Genomic DNA, 16,946 nt, shown 5'->3' on the forward strand with positions numbered 1-16,946 from the left:
CCAGATTCAAGCTGTACTACAGTTTTCACACATTAGGCTGAGGAAGACCTATTTGCCACTTACCATGAATTGTGCTACAGCTTTGATGAAGAAAACTCTGTCCTGTTCTGTATCTACATCTGTTGGGATATCTGTCTGGGGCTCGTATCTGATAAAACAAAATCCAAGAAAGATTATTTTCCAATGTACCTATTTTCCCAATAAAAACCGAAAGAACGGCGGATCTGTATCAAAAACAAAATCAGACATTGCTGGAAAAGCAGAACCTATGAAAGAAATCAGAGTTAATGTTTGGGTCTGGTGACTCTTCGTACATGAAACGTTAATTCTGATTTCTCTTCACAGATGCTGCCAGACCTGCTGAGCTTTTCCAGTCATTTCTGTTTTTGTATCTATTTTTCCAACCTCTCCCCCTTTTAAATGAACTTAGAACTTTTAAGAATAGTCCCAAAACACAGCTAAAACACAGTTGAAAGGGAAGGTCATGGTAAATTATGTCAACTACAACAAATGTAGTGCAGGAGAATCAAAACGTCATGCTTTCCAGCAAGAACAAACCGCTTATCTCAAGTCTCAGCAGACCAATGATCTGAATTATCTGAACTTCCTTTTTAAAGCTAACAACATAATACATACTTGCTTTAAAGCTGTTTACCATTGTCTGGGGTTTGTTTCCATAATGCACCCTTTAGTTGTAATTAATTAAATGCCTAATGCATTTAGATAACAGTAAGAAAGATCACTGAACTATCAGGTGTTGCCTCTGCAAGCTGCCATTCAAGATGGTGGCCTATAGCCATTTGCACATCATGCAGATACACACATGCCTTTCCTGAAAATTTAACAGATTGAATCCTGAAACAAAGACTGTCATGTAATAGGAGAAAGTGAGGACTGCAGATGCTGTAGATCAGAGTCGAAGAGTGCGGTGCTGGAAAAGCAGAGCCCGTCAGGCAGCATCCGAGAAGCAGAGGAATCAACATTTGGGCATAAGCCCTTCATCAGGAATCCAGACGAAGGGCTTACACCCGAACGTCAATTCTTCTGCTCCTTGGACATTGCCTGACCTGCTGTGCTTTTCCAGCCACACAGTCACATAATATACAAATCCAAATGATGCCTTTTTCCCTGTATTGTAGGAATTAGTTAGGATTTCAGGATTAGTTAGAATTGTAATGAACAGACTGTAATAAACAATTGCATGTCAGCAGAAGGATGAGAGTGTTACAGTAACATACTGGTGCCATAAGATTTGGTAAGATTTCTCATTTATTATGTCTTAAACAGTCTTATATTAAACCAAAGTTTTAGTGCCAAATTTTCAATCTGGAGTCCAGTAATGCAAGCAAATATCACTGGGAATATTCTAGATGAGTCTCTCTCTCTCTCTACAATAACCTAATATACCAAACACAGAAATACAGTCATGCACTGATGATGTGATTTTGCAGCTGCACATGGTTCTTCCACTAGCAAATGCAATCATTTTAATATGTATTCATATCCCTATATAGACAAATGCTGTAAGCAATTTGCACATAGCAAAATCCTAATATGATCAAACAAGATGAATATTTAGATATTTCAGATGATGTTGGTGCTGTCTGAGAGAAAAATGATGAATCTTCCAAATAGAGTGCACTGCTGCTGTGCTGGATAGTCGGCCTTGATTATGGGTGCAGATACCAAAGTGGATTTGATACCAAAACCTTCACAATTCATTCCACTTACAGTGAATAACTAAGGTTTCTTGTTCAGTGCACTTTCTAAAAGAAAGCTTAACTGTCATTTACCTTGATATGATGTATTTTAGATACATGTAAGATCACAAACCTTTTAACAAGCCAAATAAGAATCTCTGCTACTAAAGGAAAGTTTGGAATCCGAAAGTTTTCCATCGAGATCAGACGAGGATAGCCCAGAGCCCTCATCATCTCAGTGAAGTCTGAAATACAATACGTTACACAAAAATGAATCAATTAGCAGCTTGGGGGTGCTAATTTCTGGAACTTCCTCATAATTGTACTTCTCATTAGGATACTCTATTGTTGCGGTATCAAACAATAGTTTTGAACTGATGGGCTTCCACAGTTGTACACTGATCCTTGAAGTTTTCATCTTAAATATGTTTTGAGGAATAATATTGACAAGTCTAAGAAACCATTAACACCCAACGCCTGGAGGAAGAATCCCTCATCTTTCACCTCAGGACCCTGCAAACACACGGGATAAATGTGGATTTCAACAGCTTCCTCATTTGAAATTAATTAAATTTCCCACCCACCGAGGACCCCTTCTCCCACCTCCAACGCACCCCATCCACCTGGACACCCCGTGCTGGCCTGCTACCTGCCCTTGACCTCTTCATTTCGTACTGCCGCAGTGACATTGACCACCTCAACCTGTCCAACTGCCTCACCCACTCCAACCTCTCGCCCTCACAACGTGCAGCCCTCCACTCCAACCCAAAACTCGCCATCAAACCAGCGGACAAAGGGGGTGCACTGGTAGTTTAGCGCACTGACCTCTACACCGCTGAAGCCAGGCGCCAACTCGAAGACACCTCCTCTTACCGCCCCCATGAACATGACCTCACCACACCCCATCACCAAACCATCATCAGCCAGACCATACACAACCTCATCATCTCAAGGGATGTCCCACCCACATGTTTCCAACCTCATTGTTCGGGAACGCCCAATTCTATCTCTTACCCAAGATCGACAAGCCTGACTAGCCTGGCCAACCTATCGTCTCAGCCTACTCCTGCCCCACCGAACTCATTTCCACCTACTTCGATACTGTCCTATCCCCACCACTTCAGGAACTCCCCACTTACGATCGGGACACCATCCACGCTCTCCACCTCCTCCTAGATTTCTGTTTCCTTGGCCCCCAATGCTTCATCTTCACTATGGACATCCAGTTCCTCTACACCTCCATCCGCCATTACCAGGGCCTCCAAGTCCTCCATTTCTTCCTCTCCCGATGTCCCCACCAGTACACTTCCACTGACACTCTTATCCGTTTGGCTGAACTGGTCGTCACCCTCAACAATTTCTCCTTCCAATCCTCCCAGTTCCTCCAAACAAAAGGGGTAGCCATGGACACCCACTTGGGCCCCAGCCTTTCTCTTTGTCGGTTACATAGAACAGTTCATCTTCCAGAGTTACACCGGCACCACTTTCCACCTCTTCCTCCGCTGCACTAATGACTGCATTGGCGCCACCTCGTACTCCCACGAGGAGATCAAACAGTTCATCAATTTCACAAACACATGCCACCCCGACCTCAAATTCACCTGGACTATCTCTGACATCTCCCTCCCTTTCCTAGACCTCTCCATCTCTATCCACGAGGACCAACTCAACACTGACATTTTTTACAAATCCATCAACTCCCACAGCTACCTGGATTACACCTCCTCCCACCCTACCTCCTGCAAAAATGCTATCCCATATTCCCAATTCCTCCGCCGTATCTGCTCTCAGGAGGACCATTTCCACCACAGATCACACTAGATGGCCTTCTTCTTTAAAGACCAAAATTTCCCCTCCCATGTGGTTGAAGATGTCATCCAATGCATCTCATCTATGTCCCACATATATGCCCTCAAACCCCACCCCTCCAACCGCAACAAAGATAGAACCCTACCTGGTCCTCGCCTTCTACCCACCAACCTCAGCATAAATCACATCAGCCACCGACATTTCCGCCACCTTCAAACGTTCCCCACCACCAGGGGTATATTTCCCTCCCCATCCCTATCCGCTTTCTGCAAAGACCATTCAGTCCGCGACTACTTGGTCAGGTCCACAGCCCCTAACAATTCACCCTCTCTTCTTGGCACCTTCCCCTGCCACCACAGGAATCGCAAAACCTGCAACTACACCTTCCCCCCCTCACCTCCATCCAAGGCCCCAAAGGAGCCTTCCACATCCATCAACGTTTCACCTGCACTTCCACAAATGTCATTTATTGTATCCGTTGCTTCCGATGCAATCTCCTCTACATTGCAGAGACTGGACGCCTTCTCGCAGAGCACTTTAGAGAACATCTCTGGGGCACCCGCACCAATCAAGCCCAATGCCCCATGGCCAAACATTTCAACTCCCCTGCCCACTCTGCCGAGGACATGCAGGTCCTGGGCCTCCTCCATCGCCACTCCCTCACCATCCGACACCTGGAGGAAGAACACCTCATCTTTCGCCTCGGGACCCTCCAACCCCATTGCATCAATGTGGACTTCACCAGTTTCCTCATTTTCCCTCCCCCCCCACCTTACCCCAGTTTCTAATTTCCAGCTCAGCACCATCCTCATGACCTATCCCATCTGTAAATCTTCCTTCCCATCTATCCACTCCACCCTCCTCTCTGACCTACACCTGTACCCCTTCCTCCATCCACCTATTGCACTCCCAACTACCTCCTCCCCAGTCCCATCCCCCTCCCATTTGTCTCTCCACCCTAAGGCTCCCAACCTCATTCCTGATGAAGGGCCCTGGCTGAAATGTCGATTCTTCTGCTCCTCAGATGCTGCTTGACCTGCTGTGCTTTTCCAGCTAAACACTCTCAATTCACTTTCCCCAAGTCTAACAAAGTACTAATAATTGATGCATCTGCATAGTGTGGACCTAATGGCAAATTATTGCATTCCTCAGCCAGTGTTTATAAAACAAAGGATGGTGTAAGGAATAACCTTGGAGATAATGCAAAGTAAATCTTATTCTCGTTACTAACTACAAAATTCAGCCCTGGACAAATAGTGGAGGAGGAACTATGCAATCAAAGATAATTCATCTCTCCGTAGCTCTACCCTAGAGTTTAAAATGTCTAAACATAAATAACGTATGATAATGATGATCCACCAGGGTTAAACAGCAGACCTACTGAACCCGAATCTCTGTAAATCCAACGCTACATCTACCCAGAGCCCAAACTCACAGACGTGAAAATTATCCTTACTCCTCAGGTCTCTGAATGACATGATGCTGATGGAATCTGGTGTCCAGATGGGCTCGTTCTTCCTTGTTCATGAAACACAACAAATACTATACACCCACTATATCCAGTACAGCACAGCTTTGGTCCAATCCCTGGGCCGTCCCTGATTCCCAAACCGTGACTGCTACCCCGTAGTTGTATCAATCCCCACCAGACGCTGTACCCGTCTTGCCCGCTCGACCTTTCCTAAATCCTCTCCTGAGCACTGAAAATGGGGAGTTCCATATCTCTCTCTTTGTCGTTAGGCCTCGTTTCCATGGAGATCCCAGAACCTGCCCTGCGCGAAAGGCATTCTGGGAGTCACAGCACTGTGCGTGGTGACGTCATCTGACGCAGGCTATCGATGTTAGTCGAAATTAAACATGATTATGTCGCAGATCTTCAGAAACAGTGGGCTCTTAAAACCTGAACTGCCTTCAAATAAGATCACTGCTTATCTGCCTTCACATTCACAATCACTATCACTCTGTTTCATGTGGTGTACATATTGTCTGAAAAAAAAATATATATATATGTACATCGTGTGGGCGGCACGGTGGCAGAGCTCCTGAGACCTGGGTTCAATTCCCGCCTCAGGCGACTGACTGTGTGGAGTTTGCACATTCTCCCCGTGTCTGCGTGGGTTTCCTCCCACAGTCCAAAAATGTGCAGGTCAGGTGAATTGGCCATGCTAAATTGCCTATAGTGTTAGGTAAGGGGTAAATGTAGGGGTATGGGTGGGTTATGCTTCGGCGGGTCAGTGTGGACTTGTTGGGCCGAAGGGCCTGTTTCCACACTGTAATGTAATCTAATCTAATATATAGATATCATAGGTCATATGAGTGTGATGCATCACAAGCTACCAAAGATATTCATCTAAACCAATCTTTCATTAATAAAATGCATGCACAGTAAGAACATAAGAGGAGCATGAGTAGATCTGTTGTAAGTTATGAACATAATCCATAAAGAAAATTGTCATGCAGGGGAAAAAACTTTGTTCTTTCTAGTCAACCTCAATTTTGCCTGTGCCAGTACCTGCATTAGACGCAAATCATGCATTTTAACAGTATGCATTCAAACTATTTTGGCTGTTTTTGTGGTGTCAACTGTTATTAGGGTGCCATTACTTCTCTTGGAGCATTGCTACCATGGCAACTGTGATAATTGGTGCTGTAAATCCATTGTATTTTTGGGAATTGAGGGTCTTATGGCACAATAGTAGTATACTGTATACCTCAGAGCCCTCTACAGACCGGTTAAGGTCCTACCTGACATGGAGGAATGATGTGTCTGAACAGATTGATTATGTTTTGTTTTGGAGAAGTGTTGACCCCAGAACTGCTGGTGATTCAGTTCCTTGTTCAATTCACAAATCAAATCTCCTTCATCAGTTGTTTGATATGAAGAAGTAGGTTTTCTGGTTGTACATTTCCATATATGGTTGCAATGATAGATCTGGTCATTTGCTTTCATAATGTAAAGTTAAGTTGATGACTTCTGTCTCAAGTCTCAAATTGCCAAATGGACTGACTTGTGTTGAATGTTTGTACTTTGATGACTTTCTAACCCTGGCACTGATTCAGCATTTTTATCAAACTGGAATTTAACTTCCTGGACTTTGTCAAACACTGTTACTGCGATTGGCTTCAGCCATGCTGTGGAATGTGGCATTACATTAGTTGCTGATCTAGACTACTTTCCATGCTTCCGTAGGTTTATTCCTGCATTTTAAGAATAACCTTTGTACACATTTATGCTGAATCCAATATATTTTTTGATGATCCTTTGACAATTTTAACTTCCACTTGATTGGGTATAGTGTGGTGAGGATGTGTAGTGCTGAATTTTCCAAGTATTCATTAAGAGTTTAATTCATGGATTGAGGCCTGTTATCGCTCATCATATTAGGAATGTTCTTTCAGCTGGCCTAACTCTCAGCAGTCTGAACTTCCAGAACCAGGGATCACAGTCGAAGGATACAGGGTAGGCCATTTAGGACTGAGATGAGGAAAATTTCTTAACTTAGAAAATGGTGAGACTGTGGAATTCTCTGCCCCAGAGTGCAGTTCAGGCCAAAACATTGAATGTTTTCAAAAAAATTAGATATAAGACTATTATTGCTTAAGACTAAAGGGATCAAAGGGTATGGGGAGAAGGCAGGAACACAATACTGAGTTGTATGCACAGCCATGATCATATTGAATTGTGAAGAAGGCTCAAAGGGCTAAATGGTGTATTACTGCTCCTAGTTTCTGTTTCTATGTAATAGTAATTGATTTTAACAAGATAATCCATTCCAGTGAGATTGAAGTGATCTGTTCAACGCTTCATCCATAGCGCTTCATCCATAGTCAGTTTTTTTTCTCGCATGATACTTGCAGTATCATGTAAGCTGGAAAGCCTCTTCCAGCTAGAGCACTGCTTTCCCTGTGCTAAACATACTTTGTTTTCGTTCTGGTGTTATCTTCCTTATACTTAAATCCAGTACTGGATTTTTATGTTGTCCTTTCCTCAAATCATCCTTCCTTTCAATTGCCTTGTGTTTGAAAGACTGGTTTGTCTCTCAGCATAATACGTAATTCCATCAGTTCTTCCATCAATACACTTCAGTTGATGGGTAAACACTTCAGAGATTCTACACTTGAACAGTTTTCTTGACAATAGGTTTCGCTCCTCTCAATAGACATACTCTTAAAGCAGAATCACTTCTTTCTGAGAAAATCTTGTCTCTGATGTAATCATCCTTCAGTAACTCATAACATTTAACTAGACATCTCATTGCAGTCACATATTGTCAGTATTCTCCTTCTCTTCCTGAGCTCTAGTCTTAAACACGTAACATTCATAAATAACACAAGCAGAGTGTTTAAAATTGGTCTTCAAGAGCTCAAAAACTGGTTTGGTTCTTTGTTGCAGCTTGCAACACTCTTTAGTACTGATAACAGAGTTGCTACTATTATATGTTTTCAGGTTTCTGTTCAACTTTGTGCCAATTGCATAATTCTGCCACTAAGACTGGAAGAATTTGCAACTCAATCTCAAATATAATTTTACTTCTTCAGGAGTACATGCTGGAATATTCAAAGCCATAATGACTTACACAGCCAATTTCCACTATAAGTTTTCAGAATTAAGTCACAGCTGTTTTTCTTAACTAATGGCCCTCTACACTTCTGATGTTATGTTCCACATGGAGTATAAATTAGCTACTGCCCTAAATCTTTATTTACATCTGTGACATTTTATGATGTTAGAGATCATATGTGTATGATAAGCCATCGTGTACAAAGGTCTTTATTCAAACATACTCCTCATATCCTTTAGTACTCAACAATCTGTCAACGTTTTTGATAATATATTCAACAACTGAGAAGCCCCAACTCCCTACTGTAGAGAATTCCAAAGATTCACAGTCACTCAGTCCTAAATGGATGATCTCTTATTCTGTGACTGAGAGATCTAAATTTGGAACCCAGAGGAAACATCAGCATTTACACTGTCAAGCCCCTTAAAGCTTTTACACCTTTCAATTATACCACGTCTTTCTTCAAAATTCCATGAAAGGTAGGTCTAGTTTATTCAATTTCTCAATACAAAATCCCCTCACATCAGGAACTAGTCTCACAATATTCATCAAAGATAAGTACATTCAGTGTGCGATTGCCGTGATCATAGCAAACAAAATGCTCTTTTGTGATGTCATATCCTCCCTCCCCACCAACCAAGCAATGGTGGCCAAATGCTTTTTAGCTAACTTCACTCCTTCTCCTGAACATGTCTCAGTTCCTCCATCATACATGTGTCATCTGTTTAATTTATTGTCTCCAGTTGGTATCCATTTGCATTCATAAAGATTTATGATGGATTTTTTTCTAAAAGATATATTGGGCATTCGTTGGGAACCTAACTCTCAGTACTGCCTGCTCTACCCTTTGAACAAAGTTTGTGTTGAAAGTGAGACTGAAGCCCAGGAATGGTTGTACTTCATTGGATTTCTTGGAATTGTACCTTTGGCCTTGTGTCTACATTTCCTGATGAGAAGACTGAAAACAGTGGAGGTATGGTGCATTTTCCAATTCTCTCCAACCCCCAAAAGATTCTGGTGTGTTTAATCCAAGGCCCATTTTTTCATAGGCCCCCATTAATGCATCAATGTTTGTTTAGAGGTTGAACACTGAGTGTACACACATACAACCACCAATTACATACTACAATTAAATGCCCTGTTATAGAAAGGATATTATTAAGCTGGAGAGGGTTCAGAAGAGATTTACTAGGATGTTTCCAGAAATGGAGGATTTGAGTTATAAGGAGACGCTGGTTAGGCAGGGATTCTGTTTCATTGGAACATAAGAGGTTGAGGGGTGACCTTATAGAGGATTGTAAAATCATGAAGAGTATAGACAAGGTGAATGGCAGGTGTCTTTTCCATAGGATAGCATATTTCAAGACCAGGGGACATAATTTAAGGTGACAGGAGAAAATTTGAAAAAGACTTATCTGGCAATTTTCTTTTAACACAGTGGTTCATGTGAGGAATGAACTCCCAGGGGAAGTTGTGGGCGCAGGTGCACTTTAAAAGGCATTTAGATAAGTACATGAATAAAAAATGTTTGGAAGGATATGTGCCAAGCGCTGGCAGATGGGACTAGTTTAGATAGGGATTTGGTAGGCATGGACTGGTGTGTCAGAAAGGTCTGTTTCTGTGCTGTTGACTGTATGACAGAGGTTAAGATCATCTTGTTTCTGGACTGGAGGTGAGGACTAGTGGGGTTCTGTCCTGGTGGCGATTGGATGGCCTCCTTCTTCAAAACCGCAATTTCCCCTCAGATGTGGTTGACGATGCTCTCCACCGCATCTCCTCCACTTCCCACTCCTCCGCCCTTGAACCCACCCCTCCAATCGCCACCAGGACAGAACCCCACTAGTCCTCACCTCCAGTCCAGAAACAAGATGATCTTAACCTCTGTCATACAGTCAACAGCACAGAAACAGACCTTTCTGACACACCAGTCCATGCCTACCAAATCCCTATCTAAACTAGTCCCATCTGCCAGCGCTTGGCACATATCCTTCCAAACATTTTTTATTCATGTACTTATCTAAATGCCTTTTAAAGTGCACCTGCGCCCACAACTTCCCCTGGGAGTTCATTCCTCACATGAACCACTGTGTTAAAAGAAAATTGCCAGATAAGTCTTTTTCAAATTTTCTCCTGTCACCTTAAATTATGTCCCCTGGTCTTGAAATATGCTATCCTATGGAAAAGACACCTGCCATTCACCTTGTCTATACTCTTCATGATTTTACAATCCTCTATAAGGTCACCCCTCAACCTCTTATGTTCCAATGAAACAGAATCCCTGCCTAACCAGCGTCTCCTTATAACTCAAATCCTCCATTTCTGGAAACATCCTAGTAAATCTCTTCTGAACCCTCTCCAGCTTAATAATATCCTTTCTATAACAGTTAACCTCCTTCTACCTATCGCATTCCCAACGCCCCTCCCCCAAGTCCCTCCTCCCTACCTTTTATCCTAGCCTGCTTGGCACCCCCTCCTCATTCCTGAAGAAGGGCTTATGCCCGAAACGTCGATTCTCCTTCTCCTTTGATGCTGCCTGACCTGTTGCGCTTTTCCAGCAACACATTTTTAAGCTCTGAACTCCAGCATATGCAGTCCTCACTTTCTCCTACTTCTTGTTAACACATGGAATGAATCAAATTAGTTGAAGTCTGGCATCTATGGTGCTCAATCTCAGCAGAATGCCGAAAAGCATCATCCACTCAACACTTTATGCTGAAGTGATTATAAAGGCCTTGTCCTTTGTACTGACAGGCTAAGCTTCCACATCTTTAAGAATGATGACTTTTGTTGAGCCTCCTTCCATTACATGATTTTTGTTTTGATCTCCAACTATTCATGATTGGGTATGACAAGTCCACAGACTTTTGATCTGATCTGTTGGAGTACTTAGCTCTGCTTATAACTTGTTACTCCTACATGAATACAACTTTGAGTTGTAGCTTCGCCAGATTGTCATCTCATTTTGGAGTATGTATGGAGTTTCCCTGGCATGTTCTACACTCATTGAACTAGGCTTGGTAATGGAATAGTAAGGAATATTTAGGGCTATGAGATTGCAGATTGTGGCTGAATATATTTCTGCTGCAGCTATTGACATGAAGCACCTCAGTAATGCCCAATTTAAAGCTATCTAATCTGACCTGAATCTATCCCATTTAGCAGAATGGCAGTACCACATTACATGATGATTGAAATCCTCATTAGTAAGACTTTAGTCCAGATTTCAATTTAAATTGTCCACGTGTCATGGTGGAATTTAACATAGCTCCAGATTATTAGTTCATAACGATTAGGTCATGAACATATTACTACTGTTTCCCAACAGTTGTTACAAACCCCAAATAGATTGAGATGAAGCTCAAAGTAAGTGTCTCCTTGGACAACAAAAGGGCATTTTAGTAGGCACTTGTGAAACAGTCACTTCCAGACCTCTCATGGATGGATGCACATGTAAGATCAAAATGAAGTATTTTTATGGTCATTAAGAAGAAAAGAATCTGTCACTGACTCCTTTGATTATTTATCAATAACTCTGCTAAAATTTGCTGAATGCAACTGAGTTGCTGAGTAACAAGAGTAAAAATAATCAATTGTCTGTGAACATCCTGTGGGTATAAGTGCAAACTTTTCTTAAAAGTATTCCTTTCTTTTTTCAGATGAAAGCACAAACTGCAAACATGTCTGAATATCTGACAGAAACCTGCACCGCTCCAGATGATTCACTTGAGGACCCATGTGTTTTACAGACTCTGCATATACTTGGAGGGATTCTGGCAAAGAGCAGGGACTTGGAGAAAAAGCTCAAAACTTTTCAGAATTCAAAAGACTCCAAATGAAAAAGACTGAGGCACAGGGTAGAGCAATAGGGATTATCATTCATGTAGCAGTGAATGGGAATGTGTAGATTTAATAATTAAGTGAAGCCTATACTTTGTCCCAAAAGTGAGTAAATTAATACCATGCAGATTTTTTTTTTGACTGATGTGCATGTTCACCACAGTCGCATTATAAATATACACAAATAACAGTCCAAGATAACCTACGCATGGATGTCAATCAGACTAGTAACCATTCAATTGTGCATGGGATTTCATCATTTGTATCATCACCATTTCACCTATAGGCTCTAGGTATTTATATTTTTCTTTTCCTTCCCAAAGCCAGTTTTCATTTCTTGCCCCCCTTCTCTCCCTCTCTCAAGATGATGGCTGTCAATAATAGCTCAACGGAAATTATTTCCAAAGCTGGGCAACAGTTGCTTTGAACTTAGTTGTACAACTTGCGACTACCTTGTCACAAGTGAGAGAATGTCCTGTGCATTACAATAAATATACTTAGCTCAACTTCTGAATTGATGATGTGTGGAGGCAGATTTAAAGAGTTGATAAACAGCTTAATCCTTTCTACCTAAACTCACGCTTTGCTTACTTGTCAGTGCTTCTCAAAGAAAATCACCAGGAGTGGAACAGAATGAACAGACAGAAAAGAGACTCAGCGCACTATTGGATTTGAGGGCAGGACATAATTTCCTGTCCCGTTCCCCTGTTCTTTTAGAATTTGGCAAAACAGATTGAGAAATCCTATGAAAAGCTGCAGATGAAGGCTGATTTTATTTAAAAAATAAACACTTTGAAACCAACACACAGTACATGGCTTTTTCTTTCAGAAAGTGAAGGATATTGTCCCTTTAGTACAAATCAGGTGCTACTTCATACTGAGAAGAACTTTATAGCTGTACAGGAGGTGCTGAGATAATGACCAACATAACAGAGACTCTGGAATATCTTATATTCAATTAATATCCTCTGAAACTGTTAACTATTTGGAAGATACAAGGAAATCCTCTGGGATTTATTTCAAGTCCTCCTGATGCAAATACAACACAATCAATGAGCTGCATGGTCAGCTTACTGATGGGTGATGAAGAGATCAGATTACAACGGTTTGCTCATTGGTCTGAAGAAAGGCTTGTTCAACCTGATGTTATCTATTGTTGCAGATGAGACTCATTGTTACGACAGGATAGAGTTAGGTTGGTGATAGAGGGAGTTCTGATATGGGAAGAAATGGAGAGGAACAAAGGAGAAGTGGATGAATCAGCAATCTAGAGACTGAACACACCGGGAGAAGAAACATAAGTATATACTGCTGTGGAAGGGTGTATAAAGGCGAGCTCATGCTTGGTTGGGCATACATTGCAATATTAGTTTATTGTCAAGAGTGTGGTGCTGGAAAAGCACAGCAAGTCAGGCAGCATTCAAGGAGCAGAAGGATTGATGTTTCAGGCATAAGCCCTTCATCAGGAGTATTGTTTTATTGTTAAACCAATTGTGATGATCAAGAATCCCTGTGAAGAGTTCAGCAGCCAGAGTTAGACTTTTGAGATCTCTGTCCTTGTTACAATGACTTCAAACAGCATCTTATTGGGTGGGATTTTCCACTCCCTTGAGCTGTGTGGACAGTGGTGGAAAAATTAGGAAAATGCAGCAAAAATGAAAAAATCGGATTCTCAGCATCGAGAAAAAGAATTCAGATATTTCCCCTTTTGGTTTAACAAATGAGTTCAGAATCTCTCACTGAGCAGTGACTACATTATTTTCTTGCATTTTGCAACTCATTATTAGCCAACTCGACTCATAATGTTATTTATGTTCCCACATAATAAATTAACTAGCTTACCAATAGGCATTACACCTACTGAAATGTAATGCACTGGTAAGTACAGAGACACATTATAAATTCAAAGTACTGTTTGATGAATAGCTCCCACTTCTACTCTCCTTCCCAAGGATCTAGGCAGTGCCAATTCCCAACATGAAAGTCAAAGTGGTAACCTGGTGGCAGCACTTTGCTACTTACTTCTTGAGGTCATCACTTAACTCTGACTTCACCTTAAAGTCCCTATATGCTTCATGGACACTGGTGTCTTTTACCCTTCATCCAAACCACCAGTCTCAACACATCACTATGGCTACTTTCAGAACAATTCATACGTCATTTCAGCCCTTCAGAACTTCACACTGGGGTAGGCATACATATGGCTTATGTTTTGTCAGGTCACTTTCACACAGGCGTACAGGTCTACTGGTTCTAAGTTTGCTTTTTTAGCACTTACTCACTTTGTGGCTTTCATTGCAGTCATTGGGGACACAGGGATAGCAATACAAAAGGAACATGAAGTATGGATGGTGGAATCATGCTGTGTATCATGTGGAGCCAACTAATAACTCACAAGGACACAAAGCTGAAATATTGCTATGTTTGAACAAAAGTCAACTGCACGATAATGAGACAAAGGCTGCCACTTCTTACAGAGAGGTTACAGTTTTTCTCTTCAGGGCAGAGTAAAAACTTTGAGGTCCTGATAGGGGTATTTGCATTAATAATGCATCCACTGATTCAATAATGCCACTTATCTGGCATCAAATTGCAATTAATTGGCAGGTCATTCTTCTTGTAAGAATTAACATGAAAAATTATAACCTGGAATCATCATTACCATTATGTTGTTTGCTATAAATTGCCTCCTTGTCAAGACAGATAAGCAAATCTAAATCTCACTGGGTTTACCATCGCTGCATCATACTTCATACCTAATACAGGAAGATAATCCTTCAGAATTGCCTCATTTGCATATTGAATTGTAAGTATGCAAGGAAATGCTCTGTAGTGTTCAAGGATGGCTTTTTTGGGAGGGGCGAGCTATCACTGGATTAATACCAGAACTGTGCTATCCCTCTGTAGTATTAACATTTTGGTTCTGTCACATGCATCTGGATAAGGTTATATGTCTCAGAATCTATGACTGAGGCTTGACATTCAGTTCCTTGTGAAACCTCCATACTACACTGTGTCAGGGCATAAGTCATTACAATTGACTTGAGGGCAGGGGAGTAGTATTACTCATATACTGTTCTATTTCTGACATTCCCTAAGAAAATTGGCTCATGCATCCATGGCTGATTGTTTGTGGCCTTACTGCACAGGTGAAGACAGCTTTGAAGGAGAGAGAGCAATTACAATGTTGCTAGTAAGACCAAAAAGAACAGCAACCTCCAATGGCTGCCACACAGCATCCAGACAGAGGGGCAGCAGATGAAGAGACCCCAAGGAGGCAAAACAGAATGACTAGACCCAGCATTTACTGATCTTGCAGTCTTTTTCTACCACTCTCAGAAACAAATGCAAATACAGATTAAGGTTGACCCAAGCAATCAACAAACTAGGTCATTTGTTGAAGCAAAACTTGCCCTCTGAAAGGTCAGGTGGCAATCCCATCCCAAATTTCACAGCCACCCTGAATTTTTATGTCAGTGGCTCATTTCAAAGAGCCACTGGGAACCAGATCAAGCACAATCCAAAATAAGTGATCAATGGTGATCATGAGGAGGTTATCAATGGTTGTAGTGGTGCAGCACCAAGGAGATTCAAAGGTTTCCTTGCCACTGGAACTGCCTTCTGTCAAGGACCTGCCTGCTGATGCGCAAAAGGATTCCCATGTTAAAAGATGTTCTGCACAAGGCATCTACCTAGAGGAATTCAATCCTAACACCCATCCACACACAAACAGTCACAGTCACACATAAGTCCCATGGAGATCACAAGAGGTGATGGGGGAGGACTCTGAGACTTGGAAACCCCCAGTTCAAGTATGTCCTGTACATAAAACACACAACAAATCCAACCCGGGGCTAGTTACTGATCCATCAGTCTACTCTCGATCATCAGTAAAGTGATGGAATATGTCATCAACAGTGCTACCAAGCAGCACCTGCTCAGAAATAACCTGCTCACTGATGCCCAGTTTGAGTTCCGCCAGGGCCACTCAGCTCCTGACCTCATTACAGCCTTGGTTCAAACTTGGACAAAAGAGCTGCATTGCAAAGGGTGAGGTGAGAGTGACAGCCCTTGAGGTCAAGGCTGCATTCGACCGAGTGTGGCATCAAGGAGCCCTCGCAAGACTGAAATTAATTCTCGGGGCCAAACTCTCCAGTGGTTAGAGTCATACCTGACACATAGAAGATTGTCGTGGTTGTTGGAGATCAGTTATCTCAGCTCCAGCACATCTTTGCAGGAGTTCCTCAGGGTAGTGTCCTCGGCCCAACCATCTTCAGCTGCTTCTTCAATAATCTTCCCTCCATCATAAGGTCAGAAGTGGGGATGTTCGCCGATGATTGCATGATGTTCAGCACCACTTGCAACTCCTCAGACACTGAAGCAGTCCATGTTCAAATGCAACAAGATCTGGACAATATCCAGCTTCAGCTAACAAGTGCCAAATAACATACATGCGACACAGATGCCAAGTTATGACCATCACCAGCAAGAGACAGTCTAACCAATGTCCCTTGACATTCAGTGGTGTTACCATCATTGAATCTCACACTATCAATATCTTGGGAGTTACCATTGCTCAGAAATTTAAATGAACTCACCCACATGAATGCAGTGGCTACAAGAGCAGTTCAGAGGCTAGGAATACTGCGGCAAGTAACTCACCTCCTGACTCCCGAAATCCAATCCACCATCTACAAGGCATAAATCAGGAGTGCGATGGAATATTCCCCACTTACCTGGATGAGTGCAGCCCCAACAATACTTCAGAACCTTGACACCATCCAGGATGAAGCAGCCCACTTGATTGGCACTACATTCACAAGCATCCATTCCCTCCACCACTGACACTCAGTAGCAGTGTGTACAATCTACAAGATGCACTACTGAAATTCACCAAAGATCCTCAGATAACACCTTCCAAACCCACAACCACTTCCACCTCGAATGACAAAGGTAACAGATACATGGGAACACCAGCATTTTCAACTTCCCCTTCAAGCCACTCAGCATCCTGACTTGGAAATATATTACTGTTCCT

General features: G+C 42.1%; 1 protein-coding gene across 4 annotated transcripts in view; it reads right to left on the reverse strand.

Annotated features, from left to right (window-relative positions):
- Positions 1-5,309, reverse strand: part of cluap1 (clusterin associated protein 1) — a 31,111-nt gene extending 25,802 nt beyond the window's left edge. Inside the window, exons 1-3 of one of the 4 annotated variants that reach the window (XM_043711524.1) lie at positions 4,966-5,309; positions 1,834-1,945; positions 64-148 (exon numbers count right to left, since the gene is read on the reverse strand). In XM_043711524.1, the coding sequence (XP_043567459.1) occupies positions 64-148; positions 1,834-1,945; positions 4,966-4,987 (219 nt within the window). In that variant the 5' untranslated portion in view covers positions 4,988-5,309. Of the gene's footprint in view, positions 1-63; positions 149-1,833; positions 1,946-4,944 lie in introns of all 4 variants that reach the window. The other 3 variants (XM_043711523.1, XM_043711527.1, XM_043711525.1) reach the window with 3 other exon arrangements.
- Positions 5,310-16,946: the final 11,637 nt, after the last annotated feature.

Source organism: Chiloscyllium plagiosum, chromosome 21 (genome assembly GCF_004010195.1).
Source record: "Chiloscyllium plagiosum isolate BGI_BamShark_2017 chromosome 21, ASM401019v2, whole genome shotgun sequence".
In the NCBI taxonomy this organism is placed as follows: Eukaryota; Metazoa; Chordata; class Chondrichthyes; order Orectolobiformes; family Hemiscylliidae; genus Chiloscyllium; species Chiloscyllium plagiosum.